The 16,396-nt window shown below is 40.9% G+C and overlaps 1 protein-coding gene across 1 annotated transcript in view; it reads right to left on the reverse strand.

Moving 5' to 3' along the window:
• LOC115362293 (microphthalmia-associated transcription factor-like) overlaps positions 1 to 12,789 on the reverse strand; it is a 28,857-nt gene extending 16,068 nt beyond the window's left edge. Inside the window, exons 1-2 of the mRNA XM_030056156.1 lie at positions 12,637 to 12,789; positions 985 to 1,225 (exon numbers count right to left, since the gene is read on the reverse strand). Of these exons, the coding sequence (XP_029912016.1) occupies positions 985 to 1,225; positions 12,637 to 12,740 (345 nt within the window). The 5' untranslated portion in view covers positions 12,741 to 12,789. The remainder of the gene's footprint in view (positions 1 to 984; positions 1,226 to 12,636) is intronic.
• Positions 12,790 to 16,396: the final 3,607 nt, after the last annotated feature.

Genomic DNA, 16,396 nt, shown 5'->3' on the forward strand with positions numbered 1-16,396 from the left:
TGCAAAGTTTGGCATCCATGAAAATAAAGATATAGACACAAAAAAACTTCACATGACTGTATTAACAACTGGAAATACAAATGCATCAATGTGGCGAATGTCAGAGAAACCTGCACGGCCTTTTTAGGGCCGCAAAAACATAATTTTCTCGTAAAGTGCAAAGTTTGAATGCAAAATTGAAATTGGAGTGGCTCACAAAAACACTGTGTGACAAAGCACTACAGAACTCAGTCCTAGCATTAAACTGTTCTAATGTTTCCAATCAAACAACACAGAGCTGCACCTTTTTATACACTACAGGGTTAAGTGGAAAAAATTGAATAGATGTGGCCACAGAACTACAATAATACATGTCAGAATCCCAGACGCACACGCTCACGAGCACACATGTACACATAACAGCCTAGAATGTGTTCCTCAATATTTTTCTTCAAGGTCACTACTTTTCCTAAAAGATTTACAAGAAAACAAACGGGTAAACTTACCAAACTGCCTCGTCTGAACGTATTCTCATGAAGTTTAAAGCTGCACCGTAGCAAACAGCCCCTCTGTCTACGAGTACAGAAAATCTTAACAGTCTCTCGTCCCTCAGACTGCCAAGGAATCAAAGCTATGAAAAGATGTGAATGTAGCTGAGCAAATAGGATTAAAGATGGCTAAATCCAAATGGCTGGAAGCACAGCATGCATTAAAGAGGAATTCTCTCAGGAAAGATAATCCCCATATACGCGTTTTAGCACACTTCACTCACTCCTGTGTGTATTTTTTTTTTTTTACACCCAGGCATAGTAAAACCACAATTGCCTCACTGTCCATTAGTGTGGCAATCAATACCAAATCCATCAATGCAGAGGTGTCTGTCTAATTCACACCAAAACGACACCATGTAACTCTTGTTTCCTATTTCTTTCAAGTGTAGTAACTTTGACAGTGGGCTTCTTGCTTTTCCTGCCCTGACACCAGAAAAGGACCCTGGATGCTCACCTTTAGCACCTCCATTGGCACCTGGGCAGCAGGGGGTAAACTGGGCGGGACGCTGACATTGATGGCGGGGGTCTGTGCCGCTGTGGTCTGGGGGAACTGCGAGGCCTGCTGTCTCTGCTGCTCGCGGCGCTCCTGCTCCTGAAGCTGCTCCCGCATCAGCTGTTGTCGCAGCAAGATCCGTGATGTCATGGCCGAGGAGCTCAGCTGCGGCTTGGAGGAGCCATGCTGGTCGGAGGGACTGCTGAGGGGGAGGGAAGACGGACACCGGAGAAATTAGGACGGACGGAGGGACAGAGAGGCAGCAGGACATATAAACATAGAGAAAGTAGTGGGGATTGAGAAGAAGGAGAGAAGAGAGGAGAGAAAAGAAAGTGATGAGAGAAAGGGTGAGGAGAGGTTAGACGAGGAGGGAGAGGTCAAGCAAAAGAGACAACAGACGAGGCAGATTAGCATGAGTGGACAGCAGAAAAGGTAGCGAGATGTGCAGGGCAAGAGAGATGGAATAAAAGGTTAATTTGATGAAAGAAAATAGCAGAGGGGTTGACAGAAAGGCCAGAGAGATGAAAAGGAAAACGTCATTGCTGATTAGATTTTTATTTCTTCAATCAAAAGCAAAGATAAATCTAAAAACAAAAAATTAAACAGCACTCATAACAGGCCACCTTGTTTTAATGACATCGGTTAAACAGTAATTTCAAAAGGATGAGGCATCTGACAAGCACAAAAGCAGCTGCACTCACAAATGTTTTGTGATTAATGGAATCAATCTCTACACAAACACCAAGCAAAAGAGGAACAATTTTCATAAAAGGCTGTTTCAGTTTTCCCAGTCTCTTAAATTTAGAAGGCTACTCCCCTGCAGTCCTAAAATAGAGCGGCTCTGCTGAAGCAGAAGTTGTCGGGATGAAGCCTTCATCGAGTGAGTGATCCTTTTGATAAAACTCAGTAAAATGTCTAGCCAATCCAGCTGTGCAGTAATCGCACTAATTAGCCAGTGGAGTCAAACACAGCTTCGCTCTACAGCGTTTTCACTGTGGGTTGAGCCCTCCACATACCATAATTTCCCCCCTCGCTGCATATAATCTCATTGTGTTGTACCACAGCCACTAAACCCCTGTCCAAGAACAAAAATGGGGCTATTATATTTCTGACCAACCAGGACTTAATCTATGCCTTAAACAGAGTTAATGGTCACTGTGTTCAAGATATCTGTTTCTTATTTTTCTGTATCATTGTTGCTACTTTTTTGTCTAATTAATGTCTGCCACATCTCTGTTTGTTTGTTTTCTGTTTTTATTAATTAAAGGGAAAAAACAATAAAAGAATTGATCACAAAAAAAGATATCTGTTAAATGTGCAGAATAACCAGTTTTATTGTATCTTGCACAAACTTCAACATTAATTCCTGAACACAATACTGATGTAGCTAGAAAACTGGACAACAAATTCTGAGGTCTAGGTGCAGTTCACTCTCCTCTCTTCTCTAAGACTGATTTTGTAAGGTTTGGAGAAAGTGAATCAGCCTTTCAGCTGATGGACTTGATGACTGAATTGCCAAGGGCTTGTAATGGATTTAAACTTTATCTTCTTCTCTGAAGGCACCACAGTAGTTTGGTTCAGTCAAACTTAAGGCCATTATTATCGAGTTCCTGTATGTATCTGATTATACGGAGATAAAGAATTTGTATGCTTATGCATAATTCTTTTGTCAGTGTGACTGTGGATGATTTTTTGTCCTTTCATCTAAGCAATATCATACAAAATGGATTGGATCTAGTGTTAAAAAGAATCCTTTTTCCATTTCTACCATCAGAGCAAACTCCTTTGATTTTCCTGGCATTTCTAATTTGTTTTCAATTCTTCTAACTAATCTCCTGTTTTTTTCTTTAAGTAGATAAGGATGGCATTTCAGATTAAAAAAACACATTTCTGATCAGCTTTATAAGTGACATTTCCTCATCTTACGTCCTGGATAGTATTTTTTCAGTTTTTTAATAGAACCTCATCAATCTCAGCATGGCAATGCTGTAGAAATGTTTTCCAACTAAACTATTTTCCAAATGTAGCATGCCGGAAAAACACATGTTCAGCACACACTTGATGATATAGTAAGTATTGCAAATAATTTTTATAATGAACTAAGCATTATAACATTATGATAAATAACATTCTTTTATTTCACTGGAAGAGCCTTTCACCCTTTACCATTTCAATCAATAAGAGAACAGCTAAAAAACTCCTTTAACCTTTGATGCTGTTGTAACATACAGTTCACGCTGATTTACAATTCAATCATGAAATAGCAGCCACTTCTGATGTCTAGTCTACCTGCATCTATCCGGTAGTTGTACTGCACAATGGTCTAAACAATTCCTCATGAGGGTGCAGTAAAAGTATAGCAAGTATCTAAAAGCAAATACATAAAGGTATCTCCCCTCTCTCCTGGAGTGCAAATAGATATGTCAATAACCTTTTTCAAAACTGCACATACAGACACTGCAACAGCATAACATTTATCAACTTACAAACGGTGTACATATATAATTATTATTATTATTTTGGCACCAACTAAAAGATTAAGCTGACATTATTTATTTTAAATAAAAGCATCCTTGTTATTCTGATAACTTCTGATAAAGACTTACATTTCATGTAGTCTATTCAAAGTGGACAGAAAAGATCAACTGTACAATTTAAAAATTAAAGTCACTGACAAATCTCAGCAAGCCTTACAACTAAACTGGAGAGGTGGAACTCATTGGTGTAATTTCATATGACAATTTTTACTCATCATGCTTTAAACTAAAGATTTTGGTTTAATAAATTAAGACATTAAACAATTCTACATGTGCAGTTGATTTAGGGAGTGTTTCTGTTAGCCTGTTATTGTGATATTATCATTAACTATGGACAATGTTCAGTGAAATTCTCATGTTGTGAGTGACTGTGCGGTTCCCAGCTCTGGTTCTAGTCCAGCAGTGTATGCACGTTGCACAAGCACTAAGGCAGCATTTCAAGAGCAACTTTCCGCAAAATTTCACCATGTTGCGTGAATCCATTTGGAAATTTGCCCTTTGATGAGAAGCCGCACCCACTGCCACACACCTCTTTGGCCAGTCTGTACATGATCAAGATTTCCATAGTTTCCATAGTTGGAGTTATGCACCTCTCTGTGATAGGCCATGCCCCATTTTGGCCAATCATCATGAAAGGAAAATCTGCTCTTCTATGGCTCATGACCAACCTTTGCAAAAAAATTATATTAAATTAAGTGATGCAAATCCATTCAGAAGTTCTGCACCTTGTTTGAGAAAGGCCACACCCACTGCCATGCCCCATTTTGACCAATTGGTGTAATCATCTTTTTCTTGCCTCAATGGTCATGTAACAAGGCATGAAATTTTGCCTTGTTACGTGAATCTGTTCAGAAATTACATGACTTTTATTGTGATCAGTGACACCCACCACCACGCCGGCCAATCAGCACGAAAAGTTAATCGGCTTTTTCTTGATCCATGACTAACCTTTCCACCAAGTCGTGACCAAATCTAGTCAAAACTTTTTGAGATATCCTGCTAACAAACAAACAAACAAACAAACAACAGACAAACGGAAGGAATGGGGCAAGGAGGAGGTGGAAGATAGAGGTACAAAACCATTTCTAATAATTGTCACTTAGCTAAGATTTTTAAGTTTAACCACAGTTTGTCCATGTATGAATTATTCCAACAGATGAAATTTGAATCTGCGCTGTAATCGTGATCACTTCAACCAATATCAGTTACAACTATTGAACTTGCAGTGAGTGCAGTCAAGTGACTCTTAGACTCTTAATAATGTAAAATACATCATTGTCTGATGTCATTGTCTCTCAGTGCAGATTATTAAAATGCTCCCTGTATGGGAAGCCTCTTCACTGGTTTTGTGTCCGACAGCCTGAAGGTGAAAGCACTTAACACTCCGTCATTAAGAGCATATTCTTACTGCATACTGTGTATAGTGCAGCTTCTTCTCCAACACCTCGGCCAAAACAGCAGCAGTGATGTCAGCACTGCTTTTTTTTATTTTTCATTTTAGTTTGTTTTGAGGTCAGAAATTATAGCTTCGATTTTCCACACATTTTGGGTTTTATTACTTTTTTTAATAAAACGCTATTTCAAGTTTTCCTCTTGTTGATTGCAGTTTAATTAAATGTCAAAGTCTTGGCCCTGACTTATCCAACTGCAACTTTTTCACACCCTCAAGGCAATTTGAGCACAAAAAACATCCTCAGTCGACTCAAACACAACGACAACCTGAGGGTGCAGTACAGTGCTTCCAGCAGGACGTGAGGATGCAGCAGATTGTGTCTCCCCCTCGTGAGACTTGCAGTTGGCACAGCAATTCATTACCGAGACACATGCGCTCCCGCAGCTCAGCACAGCCAGTGCTGTACTGATCACCACTGAGCAGCTGCATGGAAACAGCAGGAGGTAAACTGTAAATGCACGAGGGCCATACAGAACAGTGACACCACTCATCATCATTCAGGTAGATGTATGAGTGTGTTTGTATTTACCTCGGTGACCAGAAGGTTTCCTATGAAGCAAAGCTCAAATGCTCTCTCTCATTTTGTCCCTTCTGACTGGCTTTTTGCCAAACAGACCACTGAAACACATAAAAAGCTCTTTTGTCCTGTTTAACTTTCCACTGTTGTGTATGTGTGTACACCTCCTCTTGTGTGTGTGTGTGTGTGTGTATCAGGAAAAACAATGGCTGCACAGTCTTACAGAGCCACCCTCCGCTCCACCCCCCACCTGGCTCATGATTCTTCTTGATTGTGGCCACTACACTACCGCCTCATGATCCTGCATTATTTTAGCAGCCCTAGCTATCTCTGACATGCAGTTTTGTTTCCTCATGAGTGGAACAGACACAACGGCACCACGAGAGTCAAGAGAAACCCGGGATAAGTTACTCAGTACTGGTGGACTGGAGGTGGCACAGCGAAAGAGGCTGCCTTCCTGTTATCATACCTTAATGACCCTTTTCTGACTGAGAACAGCTCTGTCCAATGCTACAACCACCACATCACAAAACTAAAAGCTGTAAGTATAGAAAACATCCTCACTTTATCTTGCCCATCTTTTTCAAATGAGCAAATGTGTTTTGTCAGTAACTATTGCATGAAATAGGCAAAGTGTTATGTCATTTGTCAAAGTGGTTTGCCATGCCATCCAACTTTGTAAATCTTCACTTAGTTGTAATTGATCAATACAATCAACTACAATTAATTTTTAACTGTGACTAGTTTCGCGGCCAGTGTATCCATCCACAGTTCAAATTCAGATTAACCAGTTACAACCTAAACAACCACAACAAAACCTAATCTATGATGACTGCACTAGGAGAAAGCTATTAATAGCTGTGCATGTATACACTTTCAACACAGCTCTGTGCACACTGCCCTTCATTTGTACATAAACTGCTGCACACACTAAGACCACACTTGCCAAAACCATGCTTCAATGCACAGTCCACAATGTCACATATGCGAGGTGCCATACTCACACACTATAAAATGAGCAGGGTCTGTACACTTGCACTCCCAAGGCCTCCATGTTTGTTTGTTTTTTCCTGAAGGTGCACCACCCGCCCTTGGAGAGCAGTGAAAGTCATGCTGGTACAGTGCAGCGCTGAAAGTGTGTCACAAGGGGGAGGCTCCAGGGCCCGGCCAGGAATCTCCAATCGCTACACAGAGCCACAGACACAGGGCCAGCCCAGTCCCAGCAACCTCAGTCCAGCAACACACACTGACCATCGGATCCACACAGAGTAAAATGTAGAGATACTTAAAGTGCATAGTCACTTAATAGGAAAAAAACAACAAATAGTCTATCCATATTGTTATTGATTCAGTGATATTCTATGCTGCAGACTCAAAGAACTAATAAATCCAAGAAGAAATTGCTCATTCTGAAAAGCAACCCCAGGGATCCTGTATAAATACAAGCAATGACTCAGTATGGAAAATGAATGTCATTGATGTCCTTAGGCTTTTCCCCACCAGAGGGCACTCTTCCATCTCTTAGCTTGCTGCACCCTCTCTGACCTATATCCTGCTGTAACTGCAGTTTGTGAGGCAAAAGAAGGAGTGCACGGTGACAAACTCCATCAGTATCTCATGCATAGCAGGAAGAGGGTGTATTCGCAGTGGGATGGGATGAGCACGAGCAACAGGCATACACTGTTGTCTCCTGCTGCAGACGACGATACTGTCCCCCTTCTGCTTCTGTCTGCCAGACTGCAGGTGCCTTGTTCACAGAGCTGAGGATTACACAACCTCTCTGCTGGAATACATCTTTGTGATAATGACCCTACATGACAGTACATTGATCTGCTCAGACTCCCCGCTGAGCACAGCAGCACCATTTGTTGCAGCTGGGTTCCTCTCTACAGTTAATTACTGGCAAGCAGGTCACTGCTGATGAAAATCATTTGTATGCAAATGTTTAGTCGATGCCAGCACGCCTCAACCAATGAGCTCCATTGTAGGGCTGGGCGATATATGTCAACATTTTATCAGTATTGTTATATTAGATTATATATCGTCAGGGGTTTTTGATATCATTGTATTGTGATATGGCATAAATATTGTCTTTTCTTGCTTTTAAAGTAAAGAGATGCCATTTTTTACACTGTTCTAGCAGTTCCGTTATTTGCCTCTACCTACCTGGTCATCATAAACACATTACTAGAGATTGCTTATCAAAAATCATCTCTACAGTCGATGATGTTATTTTTCCATTGCACCAACAAATTAGATACAGTTCAACAGTGCAAACAGTACAAACAACTTATTTCAGGTCACACCATTCCACAGCTTTCAACTGTGTAACTTCCACTAACAAGAAACAGTGAAATGAAATACTTAAAAAGAAAAGGCATAGAATAAATGACAGAATAAACACTGCTGCAGGTGAAAGCCTTCTTTACAAGCAACTGTGTATTAGAATCTATTATTAGTCGGATACTGCTAAGGAGATGCATATAGCTTCTAATTCCCCAGGAAAACAAAACAGGGTAAGCTGTTAAAGCATCCAGAGAGATAATCTGGTTCTTTGCTGTGGTACTTTCAGGAAGCCAGGACTGATCTTGGGACAATTTGAACTTGCTTTATTTCTGTAATTAGGTTTTGTGCCCTTCACAAGTCTCTTCGGTTGTGGGCAGAATGCTCACGTTCTTCCCTCTGTGCTTTGACTAGGATGAGAGTACAGAGCATCCAAGGACAGACAGCAGGCCAGAGTGAGGCAGATTGCCCAGAGTGAGTCCACAAGTTTTTTTTAGGTTCATATAACAAAACTATAAACATAAGTGTGAATATTGTAAGGACACACCCAAACAATCCAACTTTTTCCATGCTTGTTAAGTCACTTTTTAAATGATTCTTGACACCATAATGGTAGCTGTAACAGATATCTGCCGCAGCCAACACACTCAGTAACATCAGTAACACTGATGCTGTTTCATAGCTGATAAAAAGATAGCTAAAACTTAAGATTCAATCCTCTTTTTTTACACATAATAGCTATGAACAACTTAAAGGGACAATGTGCTGGATTTTTGACCATAAAGTATCTGCAGAGGGTTTTCAGGGTTGATGATCAATACTAATGACTTTGCCAGACGCTGAGATTTCATGCTTTCAAAACTTACTTTCCAAGTCTGTTTGGAACAATACCACCCTGCATAATGGAATTACACACATACGCTCTCTCTCTCTCTCTCACACACACACACACACACACACACACACACACACAAACACACACACAGACACACACTTGCATACGACTGCAAGTACAAGCAAGCAACTGGTGTCGTAACATATTTAAACCTGCATTTTGCATCCTCAGAAAAAAAGGTTTTACAACTATTGTGTGTTTTGTGGAGACTTTTTGAGACATCTACCAATACCAGCTCGCACGGCCCAGCCATGTTGCTGCTTTCAGCTCTTTTCTCCTCCTCTCCAAAGTTTGCTGCCAAAATCCATGCTCAACTCACGCTCCTCCCACTGCTTCTCCTGCTTTTTAAAAGAAGCGTTCCCCCTTGCCATTCTTGAAAATTCATGAGGCAAGTGATGGCAGTAAGCTAAAAAGGTCACTTTCTGGATTGAAAAAAAGGAAAAGGTTTACATAAAATTTTGCTGCTTTTCTTGCTTCCACTTTGTGGGCAGATAAAACTGTGTAGTGCACGATCAAACTCTGCAGGATAAAAACACTCAAAAAACCTAGAAACAAAAAAGTAAAGGACAAAGTATTATTATTTTTTTGTTGTCTCTTTGCTCTAATTATATAGCTTACCTGTCCCTATTGCACCAATTACAAGCCTCTATTCCCCGGGTGGGGGATAGAGGTTGTGCCAGAAACTTTGTTAGGAGGAGATCAAGAAACAAGTTCTATCGATATTGTTGCAATTGCTAGTGCTCACCATTAGAGGGCAATATGGATAATTTCACGACCCAAAAATGACAAGGTAGACATGTAAAGCATGCATGGGTTTTAAAAGAGACCGCAGAGGGGGCAAAGATGCAAAGAAGGGGCTGCACAACCCCTAGGTGTGATCATCCTCTACTCCAGCTGCAACACCTGCCCTTGTCAGTCAGCCTGTGTGCTCTCAGCTCTATCTTGGCTCAGGGATGAAACACTCTGGCCTCTGTGGCATCCTGTCCTGGGACACCCCAAGGGAACAAGCTGCTCCCAAGACTAAGCATTTATGGCCCTCAGCCTCTGGCTCAGCTCTCGTTCAAGAGGCTGCTTTCCCTTCTTCTGGCATCTTAAACGCTCATCCTACAAGCTGCATGCTGTGCAAAATACAAGTGTGCCATGTTCATGTGTCTGTTTACATAAATTAGCATTATTAAACTGGATCAAGTGTCTCTATGCACTATATGTTATTTTTATCTTATGGTATGTGTATGATCATTAATTCCATGCAGAAAAGCTGCACATGGAGAATCTATCATAGCCCCATAATACCAGATTCAATTCTACTGTATTATAAATATAAACACAAAGAAAGCCTTACATTTGACTGAAACCCATATAGTACAACAGTAAACAAGCAACTATACATATTTGTTATTTACAATATGTATATATTCTATATGCAATATGTATGTGATATACATAGAAATTATGACATAAACTAGAAAGTATGACTTCAAAACTTTATGTACGACTTCACAGTAGCAGACACTGTCTCTGGTGGTTTGCTTGCAAAATATCACTAGATTTAAAAAGTGATCCCTAATTCTCAGCTTCAGAGATAACACATCCACTGCTAAATTTATACAGCTTATTCACACCGCACAGAAGACTGGTTTCACCGGCTGTCTCACATCTATATTAGGCACAAAAAGTCTGGCACATCGTCTGCAGCAGTTTGAGCACTGTGTCAAGATGATTTGAAAGACAGCAAGAAAACAAATGTATCTATAAAAGCTGAGATGACATTTTATCATCCAGAGGATTTCAAATTTAGAAACTTTGCGGGCAGCCATGACAAGGCATCAGACAAGTCAGTAACCAATCAAACTAATTATATCCATTTTGGACAATGTCTCATAATGCAGTCATCGTGACTATTATTATGCTGGGTCATCCTCGTGATGGGAAACTACAGAGGAAGTAGAATATCTTCAATCAAAACAACTTTTCAGACAAGTTCACATACACCAGTGGTCATACATGAAGTCAAATTGTCTGTGGTTTATCATTACTAGTAGTGGTTTATTGAAACTGGGAATGCTGTAGCGAGGGCAAAAACACTCAACTGCTCAGAGCACAAAAATACGATTCAGCTCATGCATGTGTAACAATGTAATGACATTTCACTAATGAAGAAATTAGTTTAAAAATTCAGAATTAGGTTAAAGGCTAGGGGCCGTACAAGATGAAGGGCTCTCCCTTAACTAGCGTTCTGGCTGAGTTTAGAGAAAAGGGGATAAACTGCAGAGCACCAAGGGCAACAAAATGCCAAGATCCAGGGAGGAAAAAATAGCTTGAGTCTACCAAAGGTCTGCAATAAGAGCTCTGTCTGAACACAGTAGCGCACTGTCCTCTCTCTCTCTCTCTCTCTCTCTCTCTCTCTCTCTCTCTTTCTCTCTCTCCCTCTCTCTCCCCCTCTCTCTCTCCTTGACATCGCGACCATCTATTACCTCTAAACAAAATAACAGAAAAGTATGAGACAGAGCACCATCTTCACCTTCACCCCCACCATCATCATCATTCTTATCACAGAAATTAATCACAGTGTTAAGTTTCATTACAGTGCCTTCCAGTCGTGCTTAATTATGACCTTATGAAGAAACAAGCCAGTCTATCATCGTAAATGAAAAACGTAGGATTCTATTTTGCTCTAGGAAAAAAGGGTAAAAATTCATATATGTAATTTAACTCAAAAAGCACAGTAATTAAAAGTTGTGTGATGTGTGTATTGATAAACCATTGGATATTCCCAGTGATTCACAAGGGAATAAGTTTCTTTTCCTCAAAAACTCCCCCAAAACTCCCTTCACTTCAGTTATCAACTTCATGCACTAATGACACTTGAATGGGACATTACATCTATAATCGCACATTCACAGGAGGAACAGACATCAGAAAGCGCAACCACTCGGCAGTACTCCCTGCAAAAGGGTGAAAGGTCAAATCTGACTATGGACCTGACTCAGCTCAATGCCGATTGTTTGGAGAGGCCTCGACATGCCACAGCTGAAAATAGCGTTTAATAAGTCACTGGCACACTGAGGCTAAATGTGTGTTTGTTTGTGTCTTTGTTGATGTCCCGGGATGCCATGGGAACTTCCAATTTGTCATTTGCCAGTGCACACCTAACTAGTGCATTTTTTTTTCTTTTTACACACAGTTTGCATGCAGTATCTAGCATCAGGTTGCCATCAACAAAAGCAGAGCAAAAGCTGGATTTCAAACCAGATCCTGTCTGTTCACACTGACTAAATAACTTGATTGAGTTAGAGCTGTCTTCAAGTCCTGAATAAGGCCCAGTGAATACGCACAATTTGCCTTTACATAAATCCTATTAGTAGCATCCATATCATTTCACCACAGATCAATGTATCAGAGTCAGAATTACTTGAGTGATAAAATATAAGACCAAACATTGTCACTGATTTCACTCTACTGTGGCATAATTATTTTTCCATGCACACTGTCATGCGTAGACAATTATATGTAACCTTTGTAGACAGACTGCAGAATGAAAATAAAAGCCAACTTGGTGAGAAGTCCCTATATGATTGTCAGCCATCACCACAGGTGAAGTAAACGGCAGCATCTCATCAATCTCCTGACCTCTCCAGTGCTCACCACACCACGGTAGACTACATATCCTCTACAGGCTAATATTTGAAGTTGATGTTGACAAGACAACACCCAAGTGTTGCATAACTTCAGGCCAATAACCATAAGGAATGAGAGACAAGCTGAATCCTACTCCAGAGCCCAGCCGGAACAGCTCCAATAACATCAGTGGAGAAGCGTAGACAGTAAGGCTTCTGGACAATACTCCAAAAGTCTGTAGCCCAATTATCACCTAAATACCAAAACCGCTTCACCCTGGGAAATAACTGTCCACAGGCAAAGAACTGACCTGTTTTTCAAGGGCTGACTCTTCAATTCGTAATACGTTTTTGGTTCCTCTTGAAACTCCTCTCCAACCTCGAAGTCGGGAACTATTCCCGATTCGGATTGCATACTTGCAGATGTCAACTTTTGGAAAAGGTTAAGCAGAAAAAAATAGACATACGATATTTCTACCGCCGTAGTTTGCTCTAACACGCTCAGTACCAGCCACTGTAAATGCAAGCCGCCTCTCTGCCTGACCCACAGCTCTGTAGTCCTCTGCAGCAGCGAGGACAATGAAGCTAACGGGCTGCAGGCCGCACATGCACTACAACTCCCATGATGCCGCGCGGCTGTCACTGTCAGCACGGCTCTCATTGGCTGAAACATCCGATGGGATTTTGCCCAGCTTTTTCTTGCTTGCACAATGAAACTTTATACAAGTTCCATTTGGTTTCGTTTCCCTCATGTCACAGTGAATAATTTGTGTGGCTGATATGGCGCTGAATATTACCCCGAGCATGCTTACAGGCTGATAAACCCCAGACGGTCATAAACACAATGATTTCTCCTAAAAGAGGCACTATGTTCATGCCGCTACATGAGACTGATGCCAGTGTCATCATGAATTTGATGTCATGTCTAAAAATGTGCACGAAATTATTAGTTTCTAGACTGAATCCTTGTGGAATATCATTAACAAAGAATATCCGACCTCAAATGATAATAAAAGTTATTGTCAGTCTGGGAAAGTAAGCAATAATTAGTCAGTATTTCACATCAAGGTCAATGGCTGGATCCCTGGACATAATAAGAGAATGTGGAGTGACCTTGGAAGAACCGCTGCACGCCACATGGCTGATCCGCTGCGTGAACCTGATAACTCTAAATGGAGAAAAGCAAATCATTAGGACACTGTGTGGAGGATAAGCTAGTTGGATTTTGTTCAACTGTATTGGCTCTCCTTATACAGCCAATACAACAGATTGCAGGTTTTTAAATGGTATGATGCGTGTAATGGTCCCACCACCTTTTGTGCTGGATGAGCCAACAGCCACAGGTCCACTACCTACAAAAGGCAAACCCATAACCAAATCATAGTGTATTGCATTGTTGATGAGCTATAATACAGTTTGAACACATTTTTAAAGCATCTTCACCATCTCAACAATTCAACTGTCAGTTAACTCATGCAATCATTATAAACTAATAGTAACGCACCTGGAGACACTATCGACCCTCAGATGCCTGTGTCCTGAGCCAACAGGTTATGCTGACTTGCTTGCCGTCTCCTCCTCAGCCCACAGTCATCCGCTGCATGGTCTCTCCACAGGAGCCCGAGCCACCACCGGGGGGCAGCATATAGTAAGGAAAGCCATCTGCTGTGACCCTGCAGAGGAGTCTCACTATGACAGAATGTAAATTCAAGTTCAATATTTGCATTTGCCTCATCCTGCTGAACTGGTTTAAGTGTGCATTTTACCATGCAAATACAATGCAAAAGCACAACTCCTGGAAAGCACAGCCTCAAAAACAAAATTAGTTGTTCAGCAGAGTGTGTGTTTTTTATTATTACATAAGATTCAAGATTTATTGCAATTTCAGCCAGTGCTGATAGGAATATGTCTCATTTTGCCCATAACAAGACAGTAAAAACAATGCAGGATGATAAAAATACAGTGATACGATATAGGATAAACAAGGTGCAATTACAAGACTTTAGTCCTGACAAGCAAGGCATACAGAGAGCACACAAAGAGCAGAAAGAGAATCACAATTATTTATTTGCCAGATCACAGCAGGACTTTGCCATGGTGATATTAGTATGGATATATATCGCTTCACATGAAGTGCAGCAGGGCCACTGTAGGGCATACAGTAGACTAATTGCTCTGCATTTATATGCATCCAACATTTTGCCATGTACAGTATGTGCACTCAGGCAGCACGACACACAGATGCAGCAGCGGAGACTGATGGAGAATGTCTGGCGAGGCACTGGAGCGGTGTAGCATGAGATAATGAAACACATGAAAGACAGCCCTGTGCATTACAGTACATGGATGTAATGATCAAGGCTAAGGCAGCACAGAGTATAATGCCTTGTGCAGATGTAATGAGTTGTGCGAGAGTCTGAAGACATTGCTGGATAAAAATAAAAGAGGACAAATGAAAAAAGTAGGAATAGCAGTGTTAAACTCAGTTCTTGTCGAGGAGGTAAAGTGTCCAGACACTGTGAGGAGTGTGGATCACAAAATGCCTGGGTAAGTAGGGTGACAGGGCTTGTGAAGAGGCTTTTCAGGTGGTGGGGGGGTCCTGATCTTGATAGATTGGCACCATCTCCCAGACAAAAGGTTTTGCCAGGGGTGAAGGGTCAGAGGCATTTCTTTGACGCCTTCCCCTCACAATGGCATACAGCTCCTATATGCAGGGTGGATCTGACAGCCAATCATCACTCACTGGGGCCAGTTTGTTGCAGAGAAGTCCAACTATGGTGGACTAAAACAAGATCCCAGACTGGGAGTCAAGGATGTCCAGCTGTTCGAGGACTGAAGGCTCACATTCCCTGCATTAGCCAGTGACCAGTTTGCCCTCTATAGGCACACTGCAGGATTTCAGGGAGAAAGCCTGGACGGGAGAAGGACATTTGAAATAGGACAGTAGCAGACAGACAATAGCCTTTTTATGACTGCGTTCAGTGCCACTTGTCTGTAATCATAATGAATTCATAGTCATAATAGCATATTCATTTTATGCATGATGCATTGTGCTATGCTTAAATTGAATACTATGGAGAGTGGCATTGTTGCTTCTTAACTATGCTCCTCCTTGGGTGTAGTGATTCTGTATAAAAGGAAATGCATTGTCCTCGATTCAGTATCTCAAAAGCCTAAATCACGTGTGACTCCCTGTGTATGGTTAAAAAAGGAAACCAATGTTAAACCACAGAGTTATTTCTGTGATCTGGTACATCTCAGTTAACCTACATGAATGTAAACATGAGCCTCCCACAAAGGTTATGTTGAGGATAACAGTGATACTGCTCGTAAACACGGTGCTTGATGACATCACACGTTGGACTGTTGGACTCTCAGACATGCGGACACCTCTGCTAGACACTACTGCCAGGAGGAATTTTCTCAACATATTCACTATAATCACATTTGAACATCTTGTCCCCACGATGTCACGTGTCTGCGTTTTTGTAATGTCTGCCTTATTCTGTTTTTGATTAGATTTGTTTTGATTAAATTGACTGTATTTGATTTGAGCTAATAATTGCCCACTCAGCACCCATTGCGGTCCTGGCCAGCCTTGAAGGGGCTTCCTTCTCTCTCTTAACTGTTTGGGAGTTTTTTTTCTTGGCAATTATGAAAATTCATGTCGGGGGGGAGTTGTTTTGTTTTCTATAAACTGTGGGGTTTCTAGAAACTGTAGGCTTGCAAAACCCTTTGAGACTATAACAGTGATTAAGGGCTCTAAATCTGAACTTGTAAAGAAAAAAATAAAGAATTTCATCCTATGTTAAAATCCTTTTATCAAGTGTATTGCTAAACAGTATTTTCAATCTTAAATAAAATGACTCTCCATATACCAAAGAAGTTGTGAGATTACAGGAATAGTGTACTTTTTCATAAGACACTCAGTTATGTTTCAGAGGGAATTTTTTACTTGAAACATTTACATCCTTACAGTAACTTACCAAAAAAAAAATCTATTCAAACAACCACAGAGGAAAGCAGCACGTTTTCCTGTAATTGTATTTTCTTTTTCATGAATTCAGACTT

This window comes from Myripristis murdjan, chromosome 7, assembly GCF_902150065.1.
Source record: "Myripristis murdjan chromosome 7, fMyrMur1.1, whole genome shotgun sequence".
Taxonomy (NCBI): Eukaryota; Metazoa; Chordata; class Actinopteri; order Holocentriformes; family Holocentridae; genus Myripristis; species Myripristis murdjan.